This window comes from Gigantopelta aegis, chromosome 2 (assembly GCF_016097555.1).
Source record: "Gigantopelta aegis isolate Gae_Host chromosome 2, Gae_host_genome, whole genome shotgun sequence".
Taxonomy (NCBI): domain Eukaryota; kingdom Metazoa; phylum Mollusca; class Gastropoda; order Neomphalida; family Peltospiridae; genus Gigantopelta; species Gigantopelta aegis.
This window is the reverse complement of record NC_054700.1, coordinates 13,464,539-13,482,774: the sequence shown is the minus strand read 5'-3', so window position 1 is coordinate 13,482,774 and position 18,236 is coordinate 13,464,539. Positions and strand designations below refer to the sequence as shown.

At 37.5% G+C, this 18,236-nt stretch overlaps 1 protein-coding gene across 1 annotated transcript in view; it reads left to right on the top strand.

The window, feature by feature from the left end:
- Window positions 1–16,584, top strand: part of LOC121387330 (mitochondrial import inner membrane translocase subunit TIM44-like) — a 30,707-nt gene extending 14,123 nt beyond the window's left edge. Inside the window, exons 5-14 of the mRNA XM_041518365.1 lie at window positions 1,926–2,075; window positions 3,174–3,243; window positions 4,786–4,852; window positions 5,806–5,891; window positions 6,292–6,384; window positions 9,432–9,556; window positions 10,184–10,234; window positions 10,804–10,893; window positions 12,502–12,612; window positions 14,930–16,584. Of these exons, the coding sequence (XP_041374299.1) occupies window positions 1,926–2,075; window positions 3,174–3,243; window positions 4,786–4,852; window positions 5,806–5,891; window positions 6,292–6,384; window positions 9,432–9,556; window positions 10,184–10,234; window positions 10,804–10,893; window positions 12,502–12,612; window positions 14,930–15,049 (963 nt within the window). The 3' untranslated portion in view covers window positions 15,050–16,584. The remainder of the gene's footprint in view (window positions 1–1,925; window positions 2,076–3,173; window positions 3,244–4,785; window positions 4,853–5,805; window positions 5,892–6,291; window positions 6,385–9,431; window positions 9,557–10,183; window positions 10,235–10,803; window positions 10,894–12,501; window positions 12,613–14,929) is intronic.
- The last annotated feature ends 1,652 nt before the right edge of the window (window positions 16,585–18,236 follow it).

Genomic DNA, 18,236 nt, shown 5'->3' with positions numbered 1-18,236 from the left:
TCTTACAAACTGAGACAGTGTCTCTTACAAACTGACTGTGTCTCTTACAAACTGAGACAATGGCTGTCTCTTACAGCTGCGACAGTGACTGTCTCTTACAAACTGAGACAATGGCTGTCTCTTACAGACACAAACTGAGACAATGGCTGTGTCTCTTACAAACTGACAGACAATGACTGTGTCTCTTACAAACTGAGACAATGGCTGTCTCTTACAAACTGAGACAATGGCTGTCTCTTACAAACTGAGACAGTGACTGTCTCTTACAAACTGAGACAATGGCTGTCTCTTACAGCTGCGACAGTGACTGTCTCTTACAAACTGAGACAATGGCTGTCTCTTACAAACTGAGACAGTGACTGTCTCTTACAAACTGAGACAATGGCTGTCTCTTACAGCTGCGACAGTGACTGTCTCTTACAAACTGAGACAATGGCTGTCTCTTACAAACTGAGACAGTGACTGTCTCTTACAAACTGAGACAGTGACTGTCTCTTACAAACTGAGACAGTGACTGTCTCTTACAAACTGAGACAGTGACTGTCTCTTACAAACTGAGACAGTGACTGCGTCTCTTACAAACTGAGACAATGGCTGTCTCTTACAGCTGCGACAGTGACTGTCTCTTACAAACTGAGACAGTGACTGTCTCTTACAAACTGAGACAATGGCTGTCTCTTACAGCTGCGACAGTGACTGTCTCTTACAAACTGAGACAATGGCTGTCTCTTACAAATTGAGACAGTGACTGTCTCTTACAAACTGAGACAGTGACTGTCTCTTACAAACTGAGACAATGGCTGTCTCTTACAGCTGCGACAGTGACTGTCTCTTACAAACTGAGACAGTGACTGTCTCTTACAAACTGAGACAATGGCTGTCTCTTACAGCTGCGACAGTGACTGTCTCTTACAAACTGAGACAATGGCTGTCTCTTACAAACTGAGACAGTGACTGTCTCTTACAAACTGAGACAGTGACTGTCTCTTACAAACTGAGACAGTGACTGTCTCTTACAAACTGAGACAATGGCTGTCTCTTACAGCTGCGACAGTGACTGTCTCTTACAAACTGAGACAATGGCTGTCTCTTACAGCTGCGACAGTGGCTGTCTCTTACAAACTGAGACAATGGCTGTCTCTTACAAACTGAGACAGTGACTGTCTCTTACAAACTGAGACAATGGCTGTCTCTTACAGCTGCGACAGTGACTGTCTCTCTTGCAAGTTGAGACTGTCTCTCTTACAAACTGAAACAATGACCTTTTCTCCATAGCTGGGAAAATTACCATTTCTCTTGCAGGCAGACAATCGCTCTCTGTTCATTCTGAAACAGTGACCATTTTGTTTACTAGTTGGGTTACCTGTAGTTAATCACATTTCCTTCTTTTCCTTGACTGTTATTAAAACACTGTTCTCCCAACAAAAAGAACACTTCAGTTAATTACATACATGGAGGTTGCAATATATTTGTCTCTGAATTAGCTTAATTTTTGTATTTTAAAATGTTTAAAGTTTTGACTGAAAATTGAGGTTTGTTGGAATTGAGGCCAGTTTGAATGATTGTCAGTATTCGAGATGAATCTACAACCACAGTATAGTATAGCACTAATTCTTAAACTGTTTTGACCCCTGACTCAGTCTTTAACCCAAATCTGTTGGACAGTAGATTATACATGCATTAATGCTTAAACTGTGTTTCTGCACATCACAGTCACTCCCCATCCCACATTTTGCATAGCAGAAATCATTATTTTCATACTTAATCCACCCCTCCCCTCCTCCACCCCTCCCCTCCTCCCAACACGGTAACACCTCAAAGTGGGATCATTTTTGAAAGCCCTTATCTTAGTTATGAGTACGGCATATAAACGTGTGGTACTTTTTGTTATCAAGCTAATGGAAATGTTCTAATTCTGAATGCAGACATTTGATGAAGTTCAAAAGACTGACTTTGCCAAACGTATGATGGAGTCAACTGAAGAGATCGGGAAGACCATGGGGAAGGCGGCGGAAAATTTCTCCAAACAGACCCAGCAGCTCGGTCAGAGCTCAACGTTTCGCAGCATTTCTCAAGTAAGTTGGGGTTTTTTTTCAGGGGCATAGGCTTGGGGGGTTTGGTTGAGGCTAGCACAAGTTTTTACAGTGCAATATTAGGCTATTCATATAGATGTCCACTAGCATTTCTCAAGTAAGTTGGGGGGTTTTCCGGGGCATAGGCTTGGGGGGTTTGGTTGAGGCTAGCACAAGTTTTTACAGTGCAATATTAGGCTATTCATATATATGTCCACTAGGTTCACATTCGAACCAGTTTTGGAGCATGCCATGCCCCTGTTTATTGTTCTGCTTTCTTATTTGTCCATTCGTTCGTTTGTTCGTTCGTTCGTTCTTTTATCTTAACTTAGTGTTCATGCTTATATCCAATTAAAGGTCAAGTGCACTTTTCACATTGTAAACTGGTTCTGTAGTTCATACTTCCTTGAAAATCAAACATGATCACGTTCAGTTATTACATGGTTACTCAGGATACGTGGGTCATGGACTTGGAACAGCCAATCACAAGCCTCAGAAGTGATATCCAACATATTTTTTTGAGACGAAATTAATCTACAAGTTATATGGGTGTGTAAGAAAATGATTTCTGATACCGTGGTGCGAATGTTGGTTTGTATCTCTGTTCTGTCTGGGGCGGGATTTAGCTTAGTCAGTTGAGGTGCTTGCATTGCAGGATCGAACCACCACAGTGGATCTATTCAACTGATGGGGAGTTTTTTCCTGTTCCAACCAGTGTACCACACCTGGTCAAAGGCTGTGTTATTGGCTTTCCTGTCTGCATTACAAAAAATATAGTGGGTTTCCTCTGATGAAAAAAATAAACTTTGTTTTATTTAACGATGTCACTAGAGCACATTGATTTTTTTATCTTATCATCGGCTATTGGATGTCAAACAAATCTGACACTGTTGTTTAGAGGAAACCCACTGTCGCCACATAGGCTACTCTTTTACAACAGGCAGCAAGGGATCTTTTATTTGCACTTCCGACAGACAGGATAGCACAAACCATTACCTTTGTCCTAGACAGAGCTCTCTTTATGTAGAGTTGATTGTTTTCTTATATTGAATTAATACGTACAATCTTTCTAATACACTTGAATTCACTTCATTTTAACAGAGTGTGAAAGCTGTAAAAGAAGAATTTGATGATGTCACTCTGTCTAGAGCAAGGCATTATAAACCACCAGGTAACCTGCTTACCATTTTGTGTGGGGGTCAGTAACTCAGGTTTTTAACAATAATTAATAGAAATGTGTACGTAATTATAGAACAAATATGGTCTTTTCTATTCTTGTGGTTTTGGAACAAAAATCTGAATGACGAGCTTTGTTCCACTTAATTACAGAATCTGATATGGTTTGTGAACTCAAATTTGTAATACAGGATAATCAGTTATTTGCATATTATTTGGCTTCAGGGTACCTTTTAGCATTAAACCAGTATACAAATTATTTCACATAACTGAATAGCTCTATAAAGACAAATATCGGTTAATTGCATACAAAAAACAAAAATATATAGAACATTTCATCTTCCACTTAATTGCAGAATCTGATATGGTTTGTGAGCTCACATTTGTAATATACACATGTACAGTGATAAACCCCTGACTGGGAAATGGAATGGTAATGATGTTCAGGGCAGTACCTAGTAAAATAACTAGGGTGGGGTTGGGAGGGGTGAAAATAGATTTAGGACAAAAATATAGAGTGTTTAAACAGTTTAACAAAAAAGACACTTAAAATAAAGAATGCTCTTTTTATACGCCCATTTATGAAGTGTCATATTATGGCATGGCGTTGTCCGTCTGTTAAGTATTTCTTGTCTTGACCATATCTTGCATACAGATGCCTACAGGACCATCAAACCTCACATGTAGGAATAACTTGGGATGGTGGTTTGTTGAATACTATTACTAGGTCATTGTGATCTACTTTCCAAGGTCTACTGCACATAACAGTAAATCCTTGTCCAGACCATATCTTGCATACAGGACCATCAAACCTCACATATAGGAACAACTTGGGATGGCGGTGTTTCGCACACTATTACTAGGTCATTGTGACCTACTTTTCACGGTCTACTGTACATAATAGTAAATCCTTGTCCAGATCATACAGTGTATCTTGTATACAGGACCATGAATGAATGAATGAATGAATGAAATGAATGAATGTTTAACGACACCCCAGCACGAAAAATACATCGGCTATTGGGTGTCAAACTATGATAATGCAAATAAATAAAGTGATGATCAACATCAATATAAAAATTCAAGACCTAAACAAAAACAGTGTAAAGAACTGTGCAAAAACACAAATATCACAGAATTTTACGGATACTGAATTTTACTCAAAATTCCAATTTTGTGCTGTATTGGCCATTCTCAAAGAGAATGTTGCACCCCTGCACCACGGTGAGGTTACAGCACACGCAGGGGACAGGACCATCAAACAACATGTAGGAACAACATGGGGTGGTGGTTGGTACAAAACAAACTGTTCATCCATCCCATTGCAAACATTTCACATAATTAGACTTCAGTCATATCCATAACATATTCATTAATATAGATATGATTTTCCATCAAACTCCTGATGGGTGTATCATGTATCTCACCGGTACTCTTGTTATATTTGTTGAGGGGGATGGGAGTAATAGGTTTTACTGCCCTTCATTCTGCAAGATATTATCCTGATACATCACATATTTAAAATTCTAATTTACAGCAATATTACGCATGAGGTCAGATTTTTCGGGACAGAAGAAAGATGAAAAACAGTATGAAGCAAATGAGTAAGTTTTTGTTATATAATAATATTATAGTGGACTGGTTTTGTAAAACACATAATGGAAGCTTAGTGTGTGTTGTTTTATCAGGAAAGTTTATATATACCTTGCTGCAAAATAGTGCAGTAATGTGTGTTTTTACGCTATAATATTCTGAGAACTTGTACAGTTGTATTGGTTACTCTTAGTAGTGTATGTTTGAAAATGCAAAAGTAAATTAATGGCAGATTATAACATTGGCTGAAAAAGAGGCACTATAAAAGTTAAAAAAATAGCCAGAAGTCTTTATTAATTTTTGTTTTGAAATGTAAAGATTGTGCCTTGAACAACAAGTCCAAGGAGAATTACTTTGATAAAATAATTTCAATTTTATCAAATTAATTCATTAGCAAAATCTTTAGAAGGTCACTGACAGGTTAAGCATATATCATTATATGACACAGTTGTTGTATTATTGTTTTTCACCCGTAATGTTTTGAAAGTGAAGAACTAATTTTTGCTATGATATACAAACTGAAGTTGAATCTGGTGAATTTATTTCATTATTGAATTGCAAAAAAGCTCATTCTAAATTCTATAAACAACATTAACACTCTTATTTTTGTTTAACTGGCTGAAACGTGCATTTGCTAATAATGTTTGGGGTCCATCTTAAACTGTGAATATAAAGTTAAAGTTTTTTTAACGACACCACCAGACCACATTGCAGGGTTTCTGCCAGAGGATAAAACGGGTATGGTGCCATACCCAATAAAAAAAAAAATTAATTAACTTTTTTACAGAATTAATTACTCCCATACTCCCCTGTTGACTGTGGTTGCATTCAATTTCATAGTGCCATACACAAAAATGTCTTTCTGGCAGAAGTACTGCATTGATGAAACTGAATATGTGCCATAATAAAACAAAGTATTATTCCATCATTACAGGTAATTTACATATGTTATGATTTACTTCAGAGATGACACTGGTGTTGTGCTGCACAAGGACTCCAAATGGTACCAGAGTTGGCAGAACTTTAAGGATAATAATGAATATGTACATAGTAAGTTGTTTTCTGGGATGTACTACGTCTGTAGGGTGATCTTCTATTCAGGGCACCTCATTTAACAATACTGTAGTCTATTGTTTAGGCAGTGTAAAGTATTTTTAGCTGTTGCATCATTTTTACCATTAACATTGCTTACGGTGACTTTTTGCTTAAACAGTCAGTTTTGCCAAATCCAGTGTGTTTCTGGACTTGTAATGTTTGTCGTAGCTCAGGATGCATTTTATGTGAAACAAAAATTGTATGTACGAGGTCTGTTCAAAACGTATCCGACCTTAGGCCGGGGGAAAAAAGTAGCTTAAATTTTGGGTTCCATCTCTAATCACCTTCTCCTGCTAAATTGTTTAGTTTTCTTAGCTTGTCTTATTTTAACTTTTATAACTATTTTCTTTTCCAGGAATGTTCGATTTAAAGGCAAAGTATGATGAAAGTGACAACCTTATGATTCGAGCAACAAGAGCGTTTACAGATAAAATTGGATATGTGTTTGGTATGTTGGTGGTTTCAGTTTTCACTTTGGACTGTTTCATATTTACTTTTCTGTGTACAGTGTATAGAAGGTTGTGTAAGAATACATTGGTTGAGACACATATACATGTAGGTCTACAGAAACCATAAAAGTGATTTTCACTGTATTTGAGTTACAGTGAAAATATAGAAATCATAATATTTACTTTTTTTGAACAAGTTCATGATTAAATTATTTCCCTTGTAAATTATTGTTTTGATTATTGAGGCCAGTGTCACTTCTTTGTGTTTAAGTTTGATGATTACCAATGCATCTGATCTATTTGAAAAAAACTACATATTTTTTTAAAACAATTGTAGCCGGTCCTATAAAACGGACATGAAGTGCAATATCTAAAACTAATTGAATACGAAGCTAAATAATGATGTCACAATGTCCTGGAGTGTAAGTGAAAATTAAACTTGTCTTTCGATCATTTTGTTTTTGTGGGGTTTTTTTGCAGGATCGCTTTGTTAGGTACATGTATGTTTGCACACCAATATTATTAAATAAATGTTAATTTAATAATTACATGTTTTTTTTATAGGATAAGCGAACAATATTAAAAAAAAGTGAAATATATTGTCAAAAATTAGGAAAGATGAGCATTTTTTCTCTGTTCATCCGGCACCCATTGACTTGGCAAGATTCACATCAGTTTGGCTAGCCATCCTGAATGATTGTTCATAAATCTTGTCGAAGTCATAATGGGCCTAGCCTGCAGGGTAAATGTCTCCCTCGTTTGGGGTCCTACTCTCAGAAGACGCCCTTAATTACACCACTGAGCCTAGCAATGCACTCTTTCTCAGTTGGAACCATCACATGAATGAAAAATACCCTATTGCATCAGATAAGAACACAAACCCGGTACCTATCAGTCTTAAGGGTGTATACCACCAAATCAAATCCCATAGACGACAATAATAACATGTGGCTAAAACTCCTACCTGCAGCGTATCAATCGACATAAATGCCACGGATATAAATACTACCACCCCTCACCCTTAGAGTGAATCAGAAAAAATGGGGGGTCAAGCAGCTCATTTCTGAGATAACAGGTAGCGTCTATGACTACCCTAGTTCCACATAAAATGCGAGTACCTTTTTATACAGGTACCCCATACATGTTTCAAGCACAAGGCTACTTGATACAGTGGTGCTAGATGAAATAAAATTGCTTACAATTTTTGCCCAGATGAAACTTCTTTTTTTTTTACAGCCAACACACTCGCATTTATCACCAATCACAGGACTTGTGGTGTTCACTTCTCTATCAAAAGTTGCACCTTGAACTTTGACCCAGCCAGACGTTATTTGGTTTAGTACTACCTTAAGCATGGCTGGCTCTGCATAGGAAAAACATTTCACCAAATTATCTATTAAACATCAGAAATTGAGGAACTACAGTTATTTTCGAACAAATATATTAACTATTACATGACATTATTTCTTCAAATTAAAATAAAATTTACCAATTGTTTTTAAAATTCACAATTAGTGAGTGCCAGAGCTAGCCCAGCTTAAGTCCATCTGCTTAGCCACTACACCACCATGACCAGTTCCATGTCATGTCATAGGGTTTTACGTGCACATTCAGAACAAGCTGTTGTAGCGCACGCCTGTCATGGGCACAAGAGCCAGCCTTGGTCGGCTCCTCCGTCCATGACAGGAAAGGTGGAGGGAGGGGAGAGGAGGGACTGCCTGCACTGGCAGGTGCAAGGGAGCACCAGCAGCCCGATCAAATCGGTAGCAGGCGGGTTGGGGTGGTGGTGGTGCTATGGAATTTGAATGGAGCAGTTAAATGCCAAAGAGAAAAGGGTGCGCAATTTTGATTGAGGGAATTTGGCGCAATTTTGAACGGTCGGTCGAAAGTTAAATGGCCGAGCTAATATAGGTTTTGATATTAGTGAATCGAGAGTAGCTTGTTAATTTTAGACCTTTACGATGCTGTGGTGTCTCACCAGTTCCTCACCTCAACCTTATTATATAGTTACCCACCCATTTCCCAATCGTTGTTATGGACTTGTCCATAAATCTCGGTATCCAAACAAATTTACTTGTACACCCCAACTGTGTTAGGTTCTACCTACTGATAGTTTTCCACTGCAATTTGATTGACAGTTCTAAATTTGATTGAGCCTATTTCTGTTGTAGGGAGGGGAGAGCTCAGGGGCTTAATTCACTAAACTCTCGCAAAAAGACTTGCAAAGAGGATGCTTTGTTGTCTAGCGGAGACCTTTGTGAATTAGGCCACAGAACAATTATATGTTGTAGGGATGGGAGAGGTCAGAACAATTATATCTTCTAAAATATTTTTAGCATACAGTGTACATTGTATTTACTCATTTCTTCTTCAAGTTTTGTGTCCATAAAAAACATACTTGTCATCTTAAAGCCTTTACTGTTGATTTTAATATTTATAGGATATTAAACGAGCTTCCATTTCATATCATGTTTATGTCCCCAATGAAACAATTTTCAATTGTCATGAGCTTTAGCGAGATTATTTCACAAGGGACATAAACATGATATGAAATTGTGGCGAGTTTAATATTCTATTTATTACCCATAATCAATCTTAATTTATATCACTCAACTTGTTTCGTTGACGTACCTATAAGCAGAGTTCGAAATTCGCCAAAAATTATGGTGGCCCAAAAATTAATAATGCATGTTGGCAAATTATGGTAAACGAACCACGAGCAAGATTTTAATGTGGCATACAAATATTAATAGTGGCTCATATGTTATAGCTCTTTAGCAGTTAATGTTATTTGGGTGACTAACGCCGTTATTTTTTTAATATTTACATCGCCCAAACAGGACATTGGTCGCATTTGGCGACCTGGCCACAGGCTGTTTCAAGCCCTGATAAGGTTGTAGTGCGCCAATCGATGATGTTAAAGTGTTACGTCCCATTTGACGTTCTAGTCAGACGTATCACTTTGATATGAACAAAGATATTTTTAACGATATGGATAATAATTCAGGTTATGTTTGTATAATTCTTCCCTCTTGTTTTTTTGCAGGAGGAATGTTCACTAAAACCGAAATGTCGGAGGTGCTAACAGAAATCTGTAAATGTGATCCAAATTTCGACAAAGAACACTTTATTAGAATGTGTGAGAGAGAAATAATTCCCAATATCCTAGAGGTCAGTGTCTGTTATTAATGAGTAAATACACATTGTGGTGTCGTAAGTGGAATTTTTGTAATACGTAGTTATTATCATGAAAGACAGTTAAAGTTTGTTTTGTTTAACAACCCCACTAGAGCTCATTGATTAATTAATATTTTGCTATTGGATGTCAAACATTTGGTAATTCTGACACGTAGTCATCCCAGAAAAGCTGCTAAATGTTTTCTAATGCAGCAAGGGATCTTATTTGCACTTTAACACAGACAGGAATGCACGTACCACCTCGTTTAACCAGTTGTGGTTCACTGGTTGGAACGAGAAAACCCCCAGTCAGTTGAATGGATCCACCGAGGTGGTTCAATCCTGCGATGCAAGCACGTCAAACAAGCTCTCAACCGACTGAGGTAAATCCCTCCCCAGTTGTTAGCATGAAGATGCATCTTTCCCTATATAACACTGAACATTTAGTAGTAATTATAATGATAAAGTCTTGCATTTCCACTTGTTATTAACAGTTATTATTCATTCTTTAAATGCTTGTTGGGGGCACTAGTTACTATTTCATTATCCTGTTTTTTTAAATGTATGTTTATGCTGGTGTAGTTGAGTTAGTAAATGTATCTGTATTTATTTTTATTTCAGGCTATGATAAGAGGAGATCTTGATGTTCTCAAAGATTGGTGCCATGAAGCAGTAAGTAGGCACTTCTAATTCAAACACAAAATGTATATCAATTTAAAATAATGCCCTGGGAACTCTCAAAAAGATAAATCAGACCTCACGGTGAAAACAAAAATATTGAGGTGAGTGATTAATTGCTCCTCTGAGTTAGATTATGGGGAGCCATCTAAGATATTACCACATTGATACTACATAAAGTCACACGCTAAGGAGAGCTAAAAATTACCCCCAGAAGAGTGTCCAGCCAGTGCACCACGACTGGTATATCAAAGTCCGTGGTATGTGTTATCCTGTCTGTGGGATATAAAAGATCCCTTGCTGCTAATCAAAACTTGTAGCCTATGAAGTGGCGACAGCAGGTTTTCTCTCTCGATATCTGTGTGGTCCTTAACCATATGTCCGATGCCATATAACTGTAAATAAAATGTGTTGAGTGCATTGTTAAATAAAACATTTCCTTATTTCCTCAGGAGAGTGATGGGAAGCGAGAGTGATACTTCCCATTAAATGTCGATGTCTGAGAATTGGTTATATAGAAAAGTTACAGAAGTCATCTGGTTTCTTCTCTCTTTTTTGTTCAGGCTTTCAACATACTGGCTCAACCCATCAAACAAATGAAGGCAGCTAGCTACAAGTCTGTGTCCCAAGTAATAGATGTGAACAATGTTGATGTAAGTATTTATTCTTATTGGTCACAGCTGTTAGTGTTAGATAATAAAAAACATTCACGGAACTCCTCCTTGATACAAGTGGGATGTAACACAGGAGTAGAGTGCTTGCTTGAGGTGATATGGCTTGTACGATCTCTCTCTCTTTCTGCCTCCTCTCTCTCTCTCTCTCTCTCTCTCTCTCTCTTTCTTTCTGCCTCCTCCCTCTCTCTCTCTCTCTCTCTCTCTCTCTCTCTCTCTCTTCTCTCTCTCTCTCTCTCTCTCTCTCTCTCTCTCTCTCTCTCTCTCTCTCTCTCTCTCTCTCTCTCTCTCTCTCACTCTCGGTTGTCCTTAAATTGATCCAACCACACACAATATCAAAAATCTTACATTATGTTCTCTCTAAGAGGTATGTAAGACCCAGTTCTTCAAATTCTCCTCTTTTTATTCTCCTGCCTTAATACAAAGTACAGTCAAACCTGTCCTAGCGGTCCACGTGTACTCAGCGGTCACCTGCCTTAAGCGGCCACGTTTTTCCCTCCCAAACGATTTATAATGTAAATTCACCTGTAATAAGCGGCCACCTGTCTAACGCGGCCGTCACCACATTAAATCGGATCCCAAATTGCCCTAAAATACCTTTATAATGTAAATGCACTAGTAATAAGCGGCCACAGTAAAGTTTTACTATTATATAAAAGGGACATTTTAACAACAGTGATAAGGTACAGCAAATAACAGATCTTCACACCTTTAGAAATACTAATACCCATTCAATCCCGACATCTCTACTGTGTATCAATTAAGAAAGTACGACTCTGGAATGCATCTAATTGCCTCTTAGCAAGCTACGCTTGACATTTGTAGATTCATGTACTATGACAATACACCGCATGAAGTAGGAATTAAATAATTAAATGGAAAAAGAAAACAAACTTGTAGAGAACGGTTAATTTAATACATTCCATTGGCATTATTTCTGAAGGAGACGACATGTCAAAAGTTGATTTATAGTCAACTGTGTAGCACACATCCGTTGATTAGCAGTGCAGACGGTAAAACCAGAAACAACAACAAATGTTTTAAAGACTATATATGTGGCAACCTGTACTCAGCAACCACCTGTCTTAAGCGTTTATCTACTCCCTTGTGTGACTGCTTAAGACAGATTTGACTGTATATAGCAATTATGTAGGTAGAGGTACATGTGCTTCAAACTATGCACTATTGACTGTATATGTGTATGTTCTATGCAAAATACATGGTGATGTCGTGGGAAAAAAAGTGCAAAAGATTATTTTGAGGAGAGATGAAATAGTTGTCTCTTTTTTTGGCTGGTATCTTCAGTTTTTGGATGTAACATCATGTTCCCTTACCACTGGTGTAGGAAGGTACTAAAAAGTGGGGGGCACACACACATATATATTATATAAATACTTGTATAAATATATAAAAAAAACATCGTTGCTGCTTGGGGGGGGTGGGGTGGGGGGGGGGCACATGCCTCAATTGTCCTCCCGCTTCCTAGCCAGTGCTTACAAGTTACAGGTATTACACTTCCTGACAAAAAAAAATTAAAAAAAATAAAAATATCCTACACACATATTTAAATGTCTGTTCTGTTGGTTTCAGGTGGTAGCTGGTAAAATCATGGAACAGGGTCCAGTGCTAGTGATCAGCTTCTCCGCCCAGCAGATCATGGCACTCAAGGATGTGAAGGGCAATGTAGTAGAAGGAAACCCAGTACGTGTTAAACACATTGTTATGTTAAAGAAAGAAAAAGAAAGAAATGTTTTATTTAACGACGCACTCAACACATTTTATTTACGGTTATATGGTTAAGGACCACACAGATTTTGAGAGGAAACCCACTGTCGCCACTACATGGGCTACTCTTCCGATTAGCAGCAAGGGATCTTTTATTTGCGCTTCCCACAGGCAGGATAGCACAAACCATGGCCTTTGTTGAACCAGTTATGGATCACCGGTTGGTGCAAGTGGTTTACACCTACCCATTGAGCCTTGCGGAGCACTCACTCAGGATTTGGAGTCGGTATCTGGATTAAAAATCCCATGCCTCGACTGGGATCCGAACCCAGTACCTACCAGCCTGTACACCGATGGCATGCCACGACGCCACCGAGGCCGGTTTGTTATGTTAAAGGCATACTGTCACGGATTTAAGGACCTTATTTCTCAAAACATGGATAATAAATAAAAATTATATTAACTATTGGAAACCAAATCTAGCTAACGCATCACCGTAACTGAACCATGATGGAGTGAAATCCATGTCATCCCTCTTGGCAATTTTAGTTTTTGAATTGTGGACCATTGCCATAATTCAATTATTTTGACAAAATGTCATTAACAAATGGAGTATGGTGGTTATAAAGATGGTTGAATAAAGTACATTTAGGGACAAATCAAATTATTTTTGTTCAGGTGATACTTTGTTACATCATTAAATAGGTGAGTTGTCTGTGACAATATGCCTTTAAACAGATTGTTATGTTATGTAAGGTCAGGGCTTTAGATCTCAATCATTTGGGCACAACACAGACCTTTTGTCTTTTTTTAGTGCAGGAAGGTTGTTTTAGTTCAGTACTGTTAAACAAGGGCTGGAGACATACCCTAGTTTTTAAACACTAAGGAATATCTTTTTACTATTAGAGCCATTTTTGATAACTGAAATCATACTTTACTTAGATTTTATTGTTTAGATTATCCCTTTCCATACATTCGAAGTGTTTTTGAGTCATCTTGGTGTTTTTAATATTACAAAATACATTTCTCATATTTTTAAAAACGCACATGCATCTGAGAAGTAAGTTATGGAGTCGAGTTTTAGTCTAATTTTAGAGAGTATTTCACCATTTCAAAGTCACAGAGTCATGTTTCACTCATCCAAATGTGTTACAGGTTTGTAGATTAACTAAACTTAGTGTTAATTTTCATGGGTTGAAACAAGGGTCTGTCCCTTTAAGTTATTTTAATGTAATGAAACTTAGCATTTCGGTGGTTTTGAGATCAGCATGTTTGTAGTTAATTTGGGCATGCTTAGTTTGTGCATCGATTCTGTATTTTGGACACAACCTTTATCGCCTTGACTTTGATGCAGTCTAAAGCCCTGAAGGTGTTAATAGAACAGTGTTGTGTTAAACAGATTGTTATTTCTTTAAGTTTTTGATAGAATATCATGATAGTAGAATGAAACTCAGTACCAAGTTTTCTCCAGATTGCTGTCTCGCTCCAGCCAATGCACCACCGCTGGTATATTAAAGACCGTGGTATGTGCTATCCTGTCTGTGGGATGGTGCATATAAAAAATCCCTTGCTGCTAATCGAAAAGAGTAGTCCATGAAGTGGCGACAGGGTTTCCTCTCAATATCTGTGTGGTCCTTAACCATATGTGCAACGCCATATAACTGTAAATAAAATGTGTTCAGCTAGTCGTTAAATAAAACATTTCCTTCCAGATTGTTATTTCTAATACAGCTTGTGATGTTTGTAGCATGTGCATGAGATTCCATTACAGATTCGTTAATAAACCATTCATATTGAATTTGTATTCTTATTTCATCCTCTCAGGCTATTTCTTGTTCCATCCAGTGCTGCACAACTGGTATAACAAAGGCTGTGGTATGTACTATCCTGTCTGTGGGATTGTGCATATAAAAGATCCCTTGCTGCTAATTGGAAAGAGTAGCCCATGAAGTGGTGACAGCGGGTTTCCTCTCAATATCTGTGTAGTCCTTAACCATGTGTCCGACACCATATAACCGTAAATAAAATGTGTTGAGTGCATCGTTAAATAAAACATTTCCTTCATCCTCTCACACCCTCCTGTTCAGTTAAACTGTGCATTTCAGTAGTTATTTATAACAGTAACACAGAATGGAGAGATATTCTTGGATTGGGAGATTAGAAGCTGAAATCATTTCACATTTACATATTCACAGCTTTTTTCTGAAATGAACATTGTACTGTTGTTTTTAGCTTCATAAACACATTTCTGCATAGAATATATAAAATTTAATGTGTTATTTTAATTTTGCAGGACAAAATAATGAAAATCATCTATGTGTGGGCCCTTTGTAGGGACCAGGAAGAACTAAATCCGAGAGCAGCGTGGAAACTAATGGACATTTCAGCAAGCACCTCAGAACAGTGGTTATAGTACAGTCTATTGACGCGCCATGCCAAACTAATTGTGTACCAGCTGTCCAGAAAAAACTAAAATCCAATTTATGGAACGGTTGTTACTGCAATCAAATAAATTGGATTCTCCAAGAGGAAGAATGTGACAATAATGTCACTGAAGGTCATCAGCTAGATCTTGTGTTAATGAATCCGAATGTCTTCCCAATCGTTAACAGGTGATTCGGTGATCAGTGCACAAATAGATACAGCAGGTGTAAACAAGACATTATAACAGTGGATGTTTCGTGCCGTCAGTCTGTGATAACAAGCTTGGGAAATATAATAGATTTATACGCCACTGAAACACCAAGTGCCTGTTTTGAAACTCATATTTTACTGTTTAGTGTTCATTTTGGACAGTTGAATAATGACAGCTGTGTGGATAAAAGTCAAAGTTTAAAAAAAACAATTTTTTAAAATTAACAACACAGAGAATATTGATTTATTAATCTTCATGCTATTGGTTGTCAAACATTTGATAATTCTAACAGAATTTTTCACTTGCAGCAAGTGAGTTTTCATATACATTTTACCACAGACAGGATAGCACGTACCACAGTCTTTGATATACCAGTCATGGGCACTGGTTGAGATGGGGAAAACCCAACCAGAGAATGGGTCCACCAAGGGGGGGTTGATCCTACAGGGCTTCTAGAATTTTTATAAAATCCACTAGCCATGGAATTAGTGATTTAAAATATTTACTAGCCATGCTTAAAAATTCACTCGCCGTACTTCACTTTTAAGTTAAAATACAATTTTACTAATAGTAATAATCGGATATGTCACCTAAAGAGGGAGACAGAGCTTAAAAACACTAAGATTGAGAGTTGGGAGTGGGGATATTCATATTTAAAAAACAAGACTTAAATGCAGCATTTGACAACTGTTTTTCACTAGCCATCGGGCATGGCAATAGTAGTTACTGACTAGCCCGACATTGCACATCACTAGCGATGGGAGTGGGGCTACCATAATCTAGACGTCCTGGGCCCAGATTTTTGAAGCTATCTTAGTGCTATGATATCGTAAAACCGTGTAGGGTATGACATGCGACGACGCGATGTCGTAGCTTACGACGGTTTTACGATATCGTAGCGTTAAGATAGCTTCAAAAATCTGGAGCCAGGATCCTACGACGAAAGCACCTCGGACAAGTGCTCTACCAACTAAGCTGGATCTCGCTATTCAGCTGTATAGTACAGTAACACAAACAGAAGTGCTATGTAAAATATTGAAGACATGTTGAAGCTGTTTTGTTTTGGCAGAATGTTTGCCAAAATGTCTATAATTTTTGGTACCTTTAACAATGTGGAAGAAAGCAGGCACAAATTTTTCCAACACCTGCGTCTTTCACATGTTTCTGTTGATGTGGTCCATATTATTTTGTTATTGAGAATAATAAAAGGTGCCGATATGGACATCATAATAATGTACTAACATAAAACTACATGTGCTAGTCTCATGTGATGTGGTAAAAACTATCAAGTGTAATAAAATTGAGAAATTAAAGTTAGTTTTGTTTAACAACACCACTAGAGCACACTGATTTATTAATCATCAGTTATTGGATGTCAAACATTTGATGATTTTGACATAGTCTTAGAGAGGAAACCGGCTATATTTTTCCATTAGTAGCAAGGGATCTTTTATATGCACTATCCCACGGACAGGATGGCACATACCAAGGCCTTTGATATACCAGTCATGGTGCACTGGCTAGAATAAGAAATAGCCCAATCGGCCCACCAACCAGGATTGATCCTAAACCAACCATGTATCAAGCAAACACTTTACCACTGGGCTACATCCCACACTTGAGAAATTAAAGGCCACATTTAACAACTCTGAATTCAGGTGTGTATTTGTGAAGACCTTATCTGAGGCATGTTTAGGACAGCAATCGATCAAGGTCACTCGTTAAGACTGGTTTTTCCTGGATAACATTAGATAAATGTGATGTGATAGAAGATGATGGTATCAGTCAAGTGTTTGCTAGATCTCCACAGGTGTTCAATTTGACTGAAAAGTATTTGGTACTTGTCTCGTGAAATTTGTAACCGCTTGCTTATTGCAAATATAATGTACAAACTTTCACAAATTACATGTAACAAAATAATTTTATATCAAACATTGTTTTGAATATGCAAATGTGAGCCATTTGCCGATTTGATTTCAAAATAGTACTTTGTAGAACTGCAGTTTATACAGCTTCACCAGATGTCAATGTATCCAAATACATTGAGCTTGGTTTTATATGTGAGAAACCAGAGCCCATTTTTTCAAAACTATCTTACAATATGGTAGAATTGTAGGCCATGAGGCAACAATGGGCCGTATGACGTCATGGCCTACAATGGTTTTATAATATTGTAGTGTTAAGATAGTTTCGAAAAATCTGTAAACAGAAGGATAACCACATCAAGAAAATTTTCAGCTGAATTAAACTAACAGACAAAAGAATTTATTATTTAAGTGCCGGAATATGCACATGTACGTGCATATGTTAATTTTGTCCTCATTTTTTCTTTTTCTTCTCATTAGCATGATGTTTGCCTCAGATACAGTACACTATACCCCTCCCAATTCCTATCATATGTGACATACTTTTCCGACATTGCTAAAGAAAGGCATTTTAACACCTGTGCAAATTTGAATTAACATTTTTAGACATCTGAAATATGAGAATATTATTTTAACACAATTACCAGTTAGCTACTTAGCAGCTCGGGATCTTTTACATGAGCTCTCTCTTAAAACAAGATAGCACATACCAGTCTTATATACTGTACCACTTTCCCACACATAGGATAGTATGTACCAGTCTGATTTACCACTTTCCCCATACACGATAGTATGTACCGGTCTAATTTACCTTTTCAAAAACAGGATACTATGTACCAGTCTGATTTACCACTTTCCCACACACGATAGTATGTACCTGTCTGATATACCACAGGATAGTGTGTGAGTGTGATATACCACAGGATAGTATGCAAGAATATGATATACCACAGGATAATATATACTAGTCTGATATACCACACGATAGTATTTACCAGTCCAATATACCACTTTCCCACACAATAATATGTACCAGTTCACCACTTTCCCACACACAGTATAGTATATACTAGTCCGATATACCACTTCACAAACCGGGT